Source organism: Rhinatrema bivittatum, chromosome 5 (genome assembly GCF_901001135.1).
Source record: "Rhinatrema bivittatum chromosome 5, aRhiBiv1.1, whole genome shotgun sequence".
Lineage (NCBI taxonomy): Eukaryota > Metazoa > Chordata > Amphibia > Gymnophiona > Rhinatrematidae > Rhinatrema > Rhinatrema bivittatum.
In genome coordinates this window covers 55853998-55868466 of record NC_042619.1, presented here as the reverse complement: position 1 = coordinate 55868466, position 14469 = coordinate 55853998, and the positions used below count along the sequence as shown (strand labels likewise).

At 43.1% G+C, this 14469-nt stretch overlaps 1 protein-coding gene across 8 annotated transcripts in view; it reads left to right on the top strand.

Annotated features, from left to right (window-relative positions):
* Positions 1–14469, top strand: part of CCDC82 (coiled-coil domain containing 82) — a 104670-nt gene that overhangs the window by 15721 nt on the left and 74480 nt on the right. For all 8 annotated transcript variants that reach the window (XR_003856864.1, XR_003856861.1, XR_003856863.1 and 5 more), the window contains one exon: positions 9400–9598. Coding sequence is in view for 2 of the 8 variants with exons in the window: in XM_029602384.1 (XP_029458244.1) it covers positions 9400–9598 (199 nt within the window). In the remaining 6 variants the exon portion in view is untranslated. The remainder of the gene's footprint in view (positions 1–9399; positions 9599–14469) is intronic.

Sequence of the window (14469 nt, the reverse complement as noted above, 5' to 3'; positions counted from 1 at the left end):
ATTTTGCCTTTTCATAGGAATGTGGTTTTCTTATTTAATGGTTGGGAGCATCACTTTCACTTTTAGTAAAAGTGAAAAATGCTGCAAGTCTGAAAGCAAGGTGCTTCGTTTATGTGTGTTGTATATGTGAGTCAGGGAGGGTGTTTCTGTATGTGTGTGGTGTATATGTGAGTCAGGGAGGGTGCTTCTGTGCGTCAATATGTGTGTGCGAGAGAGATGGAGCATGTTTTTGGCTGGCTTGTGGCTGTGAGAGAGGGCATGTGTGTGAGCCTGTTTGTAAGTGAGAGAGAACATGTGTGTGATTGAAAGCCTGTGTGTAAGTAAGAGAGAGCGAGAGCATTGTGTGATTGAGAGAGACTGGCCAGAGAGGTGACGTGTGTATGTGTGTGAGAGACTGATCAGTGAGATGACTGGTGTGTGTGTGTGTGTGAGAGAGAGAGAGAGAGAGACTGCTTGGGGAGATGATTGGTGTGTGAGAGACAGAAACTGGTCCTGAGGGTGTGGCTGGTGTGTGTGTGTGAGAGAGAAGAGACTGGTTGTGGACCCTAAGGAAGAGGACTATGAGGACAGCTTCAGCAGCTACTGCTGCTTCAGGTATGGCCTGCAAGGGAAAGGAGTAGGAGAACTGCTGGAGAGGGTAAGTAAAGGTGGCTTTTTAAGTTCATTTTTCTTGATTGACTACCATTTTAATTATTGGGTAGTATGTGATGTGTCTGAAATATTTTATTGGTGTTTGGTAAAGCTTTCAAAATTTGCATGAGTCTTTAATTATTGGATATTCTATTCATCAGCTGTTTTGAAATTATTTTATTTGTATGATTTTATAATTATATATTTATATATATGATTTTATTGATTTGTTTCACGAGGAATGGTGACATTTTTGTTTTTCCATTGTTACACTGTATAGAGTCTGGCGTGATGCGTTTTACAATTCAGTTGTCTGCACATTTCTATTTATACTTTATGTGGCTTTATTCTGTATTTGGTGAGGGTTTGTGTTCTACATGCAAAGACTGAGATGAAGCATTCTTTTAATATGTGGCTTCTCTGTAGGAATCTGTACTAGCTTTAGCTTGGCCTGTTCTGTTTTCCTGACAGGAGGTGTATTGATATTTTAGATTCTGGTGTAATATTTGTGGTATTCTTTTTCATAGGTAGGGTTGTTATTCTTTGAGTGTTGGCAGATAGTACTGTGTTGATACGGGTGGACCATGCCGAAATATATCATAATAGGTATGATGCCATATGAATTCCAAGATGCAAAGTTTTCTTGTTGGCATCACAACAGTGCATGAAATTATCACAACAACTTGTATATTAATTTTACCTCAGAATGTCATTGTTCATGTAAAATATGTTATAAATGCATAATTTAAAATTGTGTATGAGGAAGTGGTGGTAGGGCGCCAGGCTGTAATGTTTGCCTAGGGTGCCTAATACCCTTGCACCGGCCCTGCAAGCAAACAGAGGTCAGAAAGACCCTCATCCTTAGGAGGGGGCAGCCTGAGATGGAGATGCATACAGATGTGGCCGTTCTCCCCCTAAAGAAATGGGAGGGGGGAAAAAGGACCTGCAGTGTGACAGTACCCCTCTAGAAGAAATGGGGAGGGGGGAAAAGACCTGCAATGCTGCAAAAGACCCTCCGCCCACCATGAGCTTACGCATATTTTTCAGCTGGGAAGTATAAGACAAGGGGGGGCAAGGAAGAGAAGGAAGGAAGAAAGGACCTCCCTGGGAGAGAGCGACCCTGAAACCAAAAGGAGAAGGCAAGCAACGGACCCCCAGAAGAAGAGGCGGCAAAAACCTGGGGAGAAAACTCGGAGAGTGAGAACCTGTGTTGAGGTGTCCTTGCAAGTGAAAGGGGTGCCAGAGGCAAACCAGCCTTCCCTGCTATCAAGAAGGGAGAAGACTAAGTGTGGCCAAGTGATCAGAGAGAGGAGACCCTGGCTCAGGTGCAGAGAGTGACACAGAGTCCTAGACAAGGAAGGGTGAGAACCAGCCCAGATAGCCGGCAAGCACCAGAGCCAGAAGCTAGCCTCCTTCCTGCACAGCCTGCCCGCTCTGCCAGCACCAAGCCCAGGAAGCAAGCCTCTTCCCTGCCCACAATTTCCAGCTCTCCAGCCGGAACCTGCTTCAGAGGTATCGCTTGCACTTGGAATCAGGGGTAATTAAGTTAGCTATAAATATTAATATCTTAAGCAAGCTAAGGTTTATGACGTGTGAAACTACCCATGATACAGAACTTTCTTTAGGGAAAACTGGTGCTTAGTGGCCAGGAAGTTAAAGATAGCATTTAGAAAATAACAATTCCTATGTCCTGTCAAATCTGATAAATAAAAGTCTATTTCTGAGGAGAATGTACATTGTCTTTTTCCTAACTTAGGATCGCAAGTAAGGTGGAAGGGCAGCTGGCAGTGCCTTGTAGCAGACAGATCCCTGCACCCTTAAACCTGCTTACATCTTGTTTTGGATTTCTTGGTGAGTTCCACCTTCCGACTGTAAACAAACATTGGTCGGCCCCTGTCACATGGTAGGAGCAATGGGCCACCGGCGCCATTTTGTTTACTGGCTGCTGAAGGCCAGAGAGTGGGAGATCGCTCCCGGTATCACCGCTGGACCACCACGGATTTTAGGCAAGTTTTGGGGGAGGGGGGTCCGGGGGGGGGGTTGTAAATAACTAAATTTTAAGGGTTGGGTGGGGTTTTTTTGTTTTTTTAAATTGTTGCTCCCCCCCCACGCTAACCCGAACAACGAATTTTCCCCGAAGTTCGGGGAAAATCCATCTCGGGATTCAGGTCCTCCGACCCATGCCAAATTGGACTATTTCTTTGAAATAGTCCAATTCGGCAAAAACGATTGCACATCACTACTGTAATGTAGTCCTCCTTACATACCTTTTCCAGGCATTATCACCTGGATGTGCAGGCCTGGGAGGATGTGGCCTTCACAAGTGTAGTTTTGACAGGACCTCAGGCAGCCTCCCGCCCTGTTCATAAGTAGCTTTGGTACATCCCACTGGTTCTGGATCAACCTGTCTGAACGCTAAGAAAGGAGAAATTACTACTTGCCTGATAATTTCCTTTTCTTTAGTACAGACAGGTGGATGCACCTTCCTGCCCTTGGCTTCCGAATAGTTGTACTATGGAAGTCCCACGTGATTGTGTGTTCCAGGGAGTACTGGTAAGTATCAATCCAGTCCCTAGACTAGTGTTGTTGCACTTCTTGTCTGAGCTCAGTGGTTTCCTGGTGCCTGAGTGGTTGGTTGTTTTAGTTTGTCCACTGTTGGCTTTTGCAGAGAATACTGGCAGACTGTCAGTGCAGGGGTATATATACCTTCACATCAGCTTTGCTCCATCTGCTGATAGAGGTGCATAACTCACTGGTTCTGGATCCACCTGTCTATACTAAAGAAAAGGAAATTATCAGGTAAGTAGTAATTTCTCCTTTGCAGGAGAAATCAACAAGAAAGTTGACAAATTTTGCTCCATTCTTCAAAGCAAGTTCAGATCCACTCCAGATGCTTTTCTGCACAAGTGGGATGAATGTCTGCTGTTTGCTTTTCCTACACTTCTGTTGGTGGTGAGGACAGTGCAGAAGTTACTCAAGGAGTGGGCATACCTTATCCTCGTTGCCTCAGGATGGCCCAAAGTTCTAGTACCTCATCAAGTTGTCAGTCCGTCCAGTGATCGCTCTGGGAACTGACCCTACCCTACTAACTCAAGAGGAAAGTAGTCTGTAATCCGAACTTCCCCTCCTTCAACTTGATAGCATGGATGTTGAATAAGAAGAACATGCCATACTGGGTCAGACCAAGGCTCCAACAAGCCCAGCATCCTGTTTCCAACAGTGGCCAATTCAGGCCATAAGAACCTGGCAAGAACCCAAAAACTATGTCTATCCCATACTACTGATGCTAGTAATAGCAGTGGCTATTTTCTAAGTCAACTTGATTAATAGCAGGTAATGGACTTATCCATATGTTTTTTTTGTTTTTTTTTAAACCCAGCTACACTTACTGCACTAACCACATCCCTAGCAACAAATTCCAGAGTTTAATTGTGCAGTGAGTGAAAAAGAACTTTCTCCGATTAGTTTTAAATGTGCCACATGCTAACTTCATGGAGTGCCCCCTAGTCTTTCTATTATCCGAAAGAGTAAATAACTGATTCACTTTTACCCGTTCTAGACCTCTCATGATTTTAAACACCTCTATTATATCCCCCTCAGCCATCTCTTCTCCAAGTTGAAAAGTCCTAACCTCTTTAGTCTTTCCTCATAGGGGAGCTGTTCATCCCCTTTATTATTTTGGTTGACCTTCTCCATCACAACTATATATTTTTTGAGATGCGGCGACCAGAATTGTACACAGTGGGGCGGATTTTAAGAGCCCTGCTCGCGTAAATCCGCCTGGATTTATGCGAGCAGGGCCTTGCGCGCCAGCGCGCCTATTTTCCATAGGCCTGCCGGCGCGCGCAATGCTCCGGGACTCGCGTAAGTCCCGGGGTTTTTCGAGGGGGGCGTGTCGGGGGCGGGGGCGTTTTGGGGGCAGGATGCAGCGTTTCGGGGGCGGGCCCGGGGGCGTGGCCGCGCCCTCCGGAACTGCCCCCAGGTCACGTCTCGGCGTGCTAGCGGCCCGCTGGCGCGCGGGGATTTACTTCTCCCTCCGGGAGGCGTAAATCCCCCGACAAAGGTAGGGGGGGGTTTAGATAGGGCCGGGGGGGTGGGTTAGATAGAGGAGGGGAGGGGAAGGTGAGGGGAGGGCGAAAGCGAGTTCCCTCCAAGGCCGCTCCGATTTCGGAGCGGCCTTGGAGGGAACGGAGGCAGGCTGCGCGGCTCGGCGCGCGCCAGCTGCACAAAATCGGCAGCCTTGCGCGCGCCGATCCTGGATTTTAGCAGATACGCGCGGCTACGCGCATATCTACTAAAATCCAGCATACTTTTGTTTGCGCCTGGTGCGCCAACAAAAGTACGCGAAGGCGCACTTTTTAAAAATCTACCCCAGTATTCAAGGTGCGGTCTCACCATGGAGCGATACAGAGGCATTATGACATTTTCCATTTTATTCACCATTCCCTTTCTAATAATTCCTAACATTCTGTTTGCTTTTTTGACTGCTGCAGCACACTGAGCCGACGATTTTAAAGTATTATCCATTATGATGCCTAGATCTCTTTCCTGGGTGGTAGCTCCTAATATGGAACCTAACATCGTGTAACTACAGCAAGGGTTATTTTTTACTGTAAGGAGGCTAAGGGCATTGTGATTTTGGCCTGGAAGCTGTCTATCAAAAGGGTGTTTGACTTTAAATGGAAACATTTCTCATTAAGTTGTCAAGCACGCTCCCTGAACCCATTTGCCTGTGTGTCAGTACTTGTTCTCCCTCTCTTAATCGGGTCACAGTACTTCATCATTCAAAGTGCCTCATAGCTCTATTGCTGTTCTCATTCTCAAGTATTCTCTGGCATTGACGTTCATGAAGGGCTTGTGGTATAACAAACCTCCAGTTGTTAAACCACCTGTGCCATGGGATCTCCACATCGTCTTAGTGCAGCTCATGAAACCCTCCCTATGACCCATTGGAGTCTGCTTCCTTGAAACTTCTTGCATGAAAGGTGTCAATCTTAGTTGTTATAACTTAAGCTAGAAAAGTGAACAAGCTTCAAGCATTTGTTTCATGCACTGTACCTGCAGTTTTTTCACAATAGGGAGGTGCTCCGCACCCATTCTAAGTAGCTGCCTAAAGTGGTTTCTGCATTCCCTTTGAATCAAGCTATAGTTTTGCCCACATTCTTAAAATACTCATTCAGCTTCAAGAGTCTGTTCCTAATGAAAATATTTGTAGAGCTGGTATCATATAGTGATCAAATTGCCATCACTCTGGCAAATCTACTACTAGCTCCTTCATTGCCATCTTCTTGGACACATAGTGTATCTCCCACCAGTGTGAAACTTTTTTTTTTTGTGTTTATATATGTGCAAAAAAACTTTATTTTTAAAAATAATTTTTGTACTTAGACTTTGGCAAAGAAAAAAGTTATCAATAATCTCATTGATGTTTCACATGCTTGCCATTTTTTGATGCCATGAGGAGTTTTCCTGAATTCAACTACAAAAAAACCCTTGATGCAGGCAATATAATTTGCCGAAACATTACAATGTTAACTCTACTTTCATCACCAGAGCCTTTTGGAATTGAATGAATATGTGAAACATCAGTGAGATAATTGATGGACTGTGGCAAAGAAAAAAGTTAAGTATAAAAATTATTTTTAAAAATAGTTTATTTGCATATATATATAATCACAAAAAAAATTTCACACTGGTGGAAGATACACTGTGTGTCCAAGAAGATGGCAGTGAAGGGACTAGTAGTAGATTTGCCAGAGTGATAGCAATTTGATCACTATATGATACCAGCTCTACAAATATTTTCATTAGGAACAAACTCTTGAAGGTGAATGATCAGAATTTTAAGTGTTTCCTTTTTTGTCTATTGGTTGATTATTTTGGAACATTGCTTGGCTTCTTTGTTGGGTTAATTAGTTACCCACATTCTTTACAAGACCTCGTGCATAAAGGGGAAAAGGACCTCCATACACTGGACTGTAAAAGGGCCTTAGCCTATTACTTGAGAACTCAAACACATCATTGGGCTTCTCATCTATTTGTTTTCTATGATCCTCATAGACTCGGTGTGGCTGTTGCCAAATGTACTCTAACTGGCTAGTGGACTGTATCATGTATTGTTGTGCACTGGCTGGCCTTCAGATCAGACTTTGTCAAGGCTTACCAAATAAGAACCATGGCTACCTAAAAGCATCTTCATTGAAGATATCTGCAAAGCTGCATCTTGATCGTCTGTTCTCACTTCATGTCTTACTACTATCTGGACAAATTTTCAAGAAGTGATAGTAACTTTGGGCAAGCAGTTTTGCACTGCCTGTTCACAGAGTAGGCTACTCTCCACAGGAGGTCTAGATTACTTATTCAGTAAAGGTTCCTCCTCACAGTCCTCAGCTTATGACTTCCCATCTGCTTGTTGATGGAGAAAGCAAGTTTGCTTACCGTAAACAGGGTGCTCTTCAGATAGCAGGATGAATTGTCCATGTTTAATACCCATCCACCACCCTGGAGAATTGACTCCTCAGCTAAAGCTAAGCTCTATAGTCGACTGAGGGACTCATGAGGCAGTGTGCGGGAATGCCAGCGCTGATCTAGAGGTATGTCAGTTGATGTCACCTGCTGACGATGGAGAATCTTGTTAACAGTTAGTAAACTTGCTTTCCCTTTGAAGTATTGCATTCATTTTCTTAATGCTTCTACTTGGAGAATACCCTGAATTTTCCATCTACTAGGCTGTGTTCTAGTAATAACAATAAAGTATCCATAGGCACAGAGAGATAATTACAGCACTAACTGAAAGGGTCTGTCAAAAATGACAACTTGAAGTCTTTCTCCCATGTACTCACCATCTGTTCCTTCTTTCCATTTTGGGTGCGAGTTGGCCTAGAAGTACAGTCCCAACCATTTGTTTGCATTCTCGGAGGCAAAGAGGCTGTGTATATGTACAATTGGTCATCAGTGCATGGTGTTGGCCTTTAGTGGCCTTCATTGCATGTTGGTAGGGGTTAGTGCATGTTCTCAGCTTCCCGGACCCATGGCTAATGTGCTAAATCTCACATTAAGATTTAGTGAGAACACCCAAAGGATTCAGAAACCATCATCAGTTGTTTCCCACTGCCCCTTAAAAGTGGCCATTTTAAGTATGTTAGTGTGACCAGTACACACATACTCTGTAATTATCTAGAGAGATTGAAGCCAAACTCTTCATGATGTCTCATGAATAGTAACCCTCTATGTGCAATAGTGCAGGAACTCAAAGGAAAATTAATTTACTGTTTCATTTCTGAAACAAAGTTATAGGAAGTCATAATACAAATCATTTATTATATGGCCGTAGAGCTAAGCTGTCATGATGTGTGCTGCAGGTGGTTCCTTTTCTAAGAACAGGGCTCCTGCGGTGCAATATTATTGCATTTTTAAACATAAAACTACTTTTATGGGCCAGGTATGCTAAGCAATTTTTCCATAGACACAAAATGGGAGAAACCCTGTGGTATGCTTGTCTCTGTCGGGCCGATTCAGTATGGTGCGCTCAGCCGAGCGCACCTTTAGCCCAGATTTGGCCGTGCGTTTTCGACGCGCTATTTTTACCACTTAAACAGTAAGGGGTAATAGCGAATCGAAAACGCATCCCTAGCGCCTCCTTTTTGACAGAAGCAGCGGCTATCAGCGGGTTTGACAGACGACGCTCAATTTTACCGGCGTCTGTTCTCGAACCCGCTGACAGCCACGGGTTCGGAAAATGGACGCCGGCTAAATTGAGCTTCTGTCTTCCAACCCACGGGTCAATTTAAAATGTTTTTTTGTTTTGTTTTTTTTAAATTTTGGGGCCTCCGACTTAATATTGCTATGATATTAAGTTGGAGGGTGTACAGAAAAGCAGTTTTTTCTGCTTTTCTGTACACTTTCCCTGTGCCGGCCTAAATTAACGTCTGCCTTTGGGCAGACGTTAATTTCTGAAAGTAAAATGTGCGGCTTCGCTGCACATTTTACTTTCTGTATCGTGCGGGGATAACTAATAGCATTTGCATGTTGCGGGCGCTATTAGTTTTGGGGGTGGCCGTGCGTTTTTGACGCGCTATTTTTACCCCTTTAAATTCTCGATCACGCGCCCAGGAGAGTGGGCACTTGCCTTGAAGCGCCAGCTCTCCCATGGTTTTTACTGTATCAGCCTGTGTGTTTGTAAGACCAGAAAATGTGAATAGTCAGATAAACAGAAGAAAACAGTTGATAATGCTCCTTTAAGGCTAGGTCTTTGGCTGTATTTAGAAGGGCATGCAGTAATTTTTTATTTTTTTAAGACAAATGCTCCTTCTGTAGAAAAATCCTTTATTTGGATTAATAGCCAAACATTGACATGTCTGGTGAGGTGGGCATTGAGTGGACAGTTTTTTTTTCAAAATTGCCTGCAGTTTTGTAAAGTATCCATGTATGTTCTCTGAAAACTGCCTAACAAAAAAGTACCTGCAGATATCTATACTTGCTTTTTCCATGCATTATTTTGCTCTGAAATACAATAAACGTAGTTTTGAAATTGTAAAACTATACATATTATTGTCTCCCCTGACCTACCTCCGCCTCTGACCTCACTTGCTTTCCCCATGAATAAAAAAAGTACACTGGTTATTGTTGATCCCTCATGTGTACCTTTTAGCCGCATACAGGGTGGACAATAACCATATACCTGGTCAAATAGCTTTTGAAAATTGTCCTATAAATGAATATTTATGTATGTTTTTATGATAGGGGTTTGTGCTCCCATATGTTAATTAGGACTCTTCAGAAGAAGCTGACCAGTTTCCGCTAACACCAGATGACACTAGTGACCTGGAAGATGACAATAGTCTGAAAGATTTCATAGTGGAGGACGAGAAGGAAGAGAATACAGAAGAAACTAAGGATCAAAGCAACACAGAAGATAAAAAACCAGTCATGCCAAAGTCTATCCTTGCACAGCATCACATTCCACGCTGTAAGTTTACTGTAAATAATCAATGGAATATTTGCAGGTTGTGCTAAGTCTCAATGGACTAACACAAAGGGTGTTGTCCATGAGCTGCCTTCAGCTTTCACTGAAAGAAGAAAGCATTCTGTTGAGAGAATTGTTGCTTTACCACATTCTCTGACTATATATGTTCCCTTTTTTCAGCCTTGTAGTTACATCTGAAGCAGACACCTATGTGGTCTCAAAAGTTCATGGAAATGGAAATTTTATTATTTATTACACCAATTTCCAACAAGCCACCAAATGGTTTACAATGAAACTTAAAAATCATACGTAATGAAAACATCATAAAAACATTATCCAAAATAAAATAAGTAATTCAAAGAAAACAAAATACATTATTGATTTAAAATCTCAGAGCAGCAATTGAACAAAACATGACTAACTCAATTAGAATAGTCAAAAACTAAACAACCCTGATTTCATAAGTTTCCTAAACTTTTATAATTAGCCTCACAGCGAAAATTTAAGGACAAAGAATTCCAGAACTTTAGAACTTGAAATTGGAAAGTTGCAGATCTTGTTCCTTCTGAGAGAATCTCACAAACAGGCCTATGCAATAAGAATCGCAGGAGAGCGGGCACTCTGTGTTGAGCGCCCACTCTCCCAAAGCACGCCCAGCCACCTGTCCTGGGAGCGTGATTCTTTATTTAAATGAGGGGGTCACGCTAATAAGGAGGCGCTAGGGACGTGCTGGGCGTCCCTAGCACCTCCTTATTAGTGGTGAGGTGGCGGTCAGCGGGTCCCGACAACCAATGTTCTATTTTACTGGCGTCAGTTTCCAAACCCACTGACGCTGGTAAAATTGAGCGTCCGTTTTGCTAACCTCCTGACTGGCGGGCAGATTTAAAAAAATTTTTTTTTTTTAAATCAAATTTTCAATTATACAAGTATACACTTGCTTAGAAATCTTCAGTACAGAAAGGCAATTAACACAGGTATACTTAAATATGTGTTCCATCAAAATTCTGTACTTATACAAAAATAAAAGAAATATAGGGGACAGCCCTGAAAATTAGAGCGTTTCTATTACCATAAAGAAAAAAGAAAATAAATAATGGTAGCGAAAGGAGATCCAGCACTTATTACTTAATACCAAGCCTGCAAGGGTTACTTCAGGTGTAAGAGTCTAGGAATACCCCTTAGTTGAGGAGGATCAAAAAACATGTAATTCTGATCTTGAAATCTAATACAACATTTACAAGGATAGCGTAATTGAAACTGCGCTCCCATTTGTATTACTTCTGGGTGCATATTAAGGAAACTTTTCCTCCTGGTTTGTGTACTTTTCATTAGGTCTGGATAACACCAGACCTTTTGCCCAAAGAACAGTTTGCCTATTACGAAAGAAATGTTTAAATATATTTCTGTCCATCATAAATGCAAAAGATACCAAAAGAGGTCTCCGTCTCGTCACGGTTGTCTCCTGAGACATCTCCAGTAATTCGGTGACATCTAAGGGAATTGCAGGTTCCTCCGCAGCTTCACGGTTATCCTCTGCTTGTGGTAGATGATAAACTTTAGTTACAACTGGTTTGGCAGCATCTGGAATTTTCAGTATCTGAGATACATACAATCTGAAAAGTTCCATTGGGGAAATTGTACTTATCACAGGGAAATTTCAAAAATCTCAGATTATGTGCCCTTAGGCTATTTTCAGTGTTCTCAAGCCTTTTATTATGAACCGTTTCTCCTTGTAACAAATTTATTTGCACTTTTTCAACTTCAGTCATTCGTACTTCCAATGCTATCAGGAGTACACTATACCCATTGGTCCTGAGTCCATCTGCTACACGCTAGGAAATGCCTCTATTTTTTGGCATTTTGTTGGGAAAATCCCATTAGCATTTAATAGGACTTGATTTTTAGTTTCCAAAGTCACTTTAGTAAGGGCCGCAATAGAAGTTTCCAGGGATTTTAATGCTGTTCAAATTGTAGTTAAAGATATCTCTGAAGGAGTTTGTATGATAACTCCTAAACCAGACACTCCTTGACTATCACCACCTATCAGACCTTGTAGTGTCTGTCCCATTCTCAATGCCTGGAGGTCCCAGAGTCTATTGGGCACAATCCCCCTCCTCTTCTCGCCCAATGGGACTGTACCTGGATGTTGGCGTCACTCACAGTAAACTCCTGTGAGGTTGCTCTCTGTATTGCCTCTGCCCCTCTTCCCCAGATATCTTCCGGAGGAGCCGTGGTCAACAGCTGCTCTTCGGCTCCTTCTCGGCATGGAGGAACAGGCCTGCTTGGAAAGCCAGGGCTCAGCGACACATCAAGGGTTAAAGGGGACAGTGCATGCCCTGCCACAGTCCCCTCCGCGACCAGCTCATCCGGCTGCCGCGGCGAAAAAGCTCCCGATACGAGGCTGGGTGGTCTCTAACGAAGAGGAGCTAACCCCTGCTCCCCTCACTCTCGCCTTTCCTTTTTGTGTGTGGCATTTTCGTCTAGGAATGGGTAAGTAGGCAATCAGTTCGGGAGCCCTCCGATATCGTGTCTCTTCAGGCGGCCATCTTTGAAGGCTCTACCCTTTGTTTTTGTTTTTTTTAATTTTTGGTTCCTCCAACTTAATATCGCTAGGTGTACAGAAAAGCACTTTTCCGGATTGCTCAGAATTTTCTGAGAGTAAAATGTGTGGCTTGGCCGTATATTTTACTTTCAGTATCCTGGGCGACTAACTAATAGCCTCCTCAACAAGCATTTGCATGTGATGGGAGCTATTAGTTTTCAGGGGGGAGTGGCCGCGCGTTTCGACACACTAATGCCCCTTACAGTATAATGGGTAATAGACATGTGTCAAAAATGCGTGGCCAGTCACGTGCTAAATGTTACGCTTGGCTGAGCACACTGTACTGTATCGGCCTGAAGGTGAGAGTACCTTTAATAATCCCTTTTGTGACCATCCCAATAACCTCACCAGTCTGTAAGGAAGTAAGAATTGCTAAATCTGATTTTGAATAAGACAGTGCTTTATAAGTGAGACAGAATTTTTAAACACAATTCTATGCTGTACTGGATGCCAGTGCAATTCATGCAACAAAGGAGAAATAAGGACAAAATTGGAGGCTTTAAAACAATTCGTCACTGAAGATTAGATTCTGTATTGCCTACATACCGAGAACTGCAATAATCCACACCAGCACCATGAAACAAGACAGCATTTTAAAATCTTCGACCAATGGAATGTTGACACAATTCATCACAGATACCAAGTTCTCCTCAGATTTGCATCTACCAAACCATATCGCTTCAGATGTGGTGGGGTTAACTTTTAATTTATGGTCTTGTTACCAGTTCATAATTTTACTCAAGCAAGAATTAAATCTTGTTATATCAGGTATCGAATTAGAATTAAAGGCAGCTAATACTGGATTATTGTTGGTGTTGTGATTAACTAAACTGAATTCTTGTATCATATTTGGAAGGGAAGCTAGAAATAGGTTAAAAAAATAAATAAGGGGGGAAAAATAGACCCCTGTGGAACTCCATTTTACTTGAAAAGAATGGTCTTTGTAGAAATGGATTAAACTAATTTAAAACCATTCCTGAACTTCGCCGATCTTTCAAGAATAATAAAAGTAAATTTTATGCTCCACAGTGTCAAAAGCGGAGCTCATGTCAGACATAAGAATAACGTCTTTGTCCTTGTCAGTGTTTAATCTTTCTTCATTGGTCAAAGTTAGCAAAGCAGTCTCTGTATGGAAATTTTTCCAAAAACCTGATTGATGAGAATGGAGAGAATTTATTTTCTCGACAGCCATATACTATAACACCCTTTTTGTTGGTCTAGTAAAAGGTTTTACAACTTCAAACACTCCAGTTTGGTTTTTTTTAAGAAGACAAATACAACTACTAAACCCCTACTTCTTTAATAAACACTAATCACTTACCATAGGGCAAGCATGGACAGATCAGTTCCAGATCTAAGAGTCCTCTTCAAAATTTAGGCACCAGGATGGATACCAATAACCAGCCTTCACGTTTCATCTCTTATCCTGATGAACTCTCCTCCCTCCCCCTTCCCCCACCCCAATCCTCTATTGTCTGTTATCCCAGCTCAGCAGCTTCTACTGTTGTAGTTCAAAGGTTTATTTATTTAAAAACATTTTCCTAGCATGTAGCCAGATGGACTCAGAACAAATGGGTATAGTGTGCTCGTGCTAGCAGTTGGAGACGGATCTGACGTCAGCACGGGTACATATACCCCCACAGGAAGTGAGACAATTCAGTAATTTCCGTCTCCAAAGCAGTTTGGAGAGCCTGCACGCTCGCTGAGCGTGTCTTCCAATACTACTTTCTACTTCTCTATTCTACTTACTAAAATTCTACAGACAACAAGCCCCGCACTCCTGCGGTGATACCCTCGGGTCCTTCCCAGAGTTGAGTTTCCCGGGGTGATTTCCGTGATCCCTCGGAGGTCTACGCCTCGGTCCGGTGGCCGAATCGCGGCAGGGATCTAGCCCCCGAGCGAGAAGAGCTCGGGCGTGGCGGAGAGGCGCCTCGGTCCCGGCGTGGACTTAGGCAGCGGTGGCATTTCCTCAAGCGCGGTGGTGAAGGTATTTCCCCTCTCCCCCGCAGCCGGAGACCGCCCGGGTTTCAGCCGGGAAGCGCCGATGATCAGGTAAGGCGTATATCTCTTACTTTTTGGTCTCCGAGGTACGAGGATCGGCGGCGTTGCCTGCATGCGGCACGCCGTGGAGGTCGCCATTTTGTTGGCCTTGTTCAGGTATTGAGCACCCATGATAGGCGCCCGTTGATGAGCGCATGTTGTATACAGGGATTCTGTTATACATAGTATTAAGCGCATATTATTGGACCGCATATTATTAAGCGGTGTATAT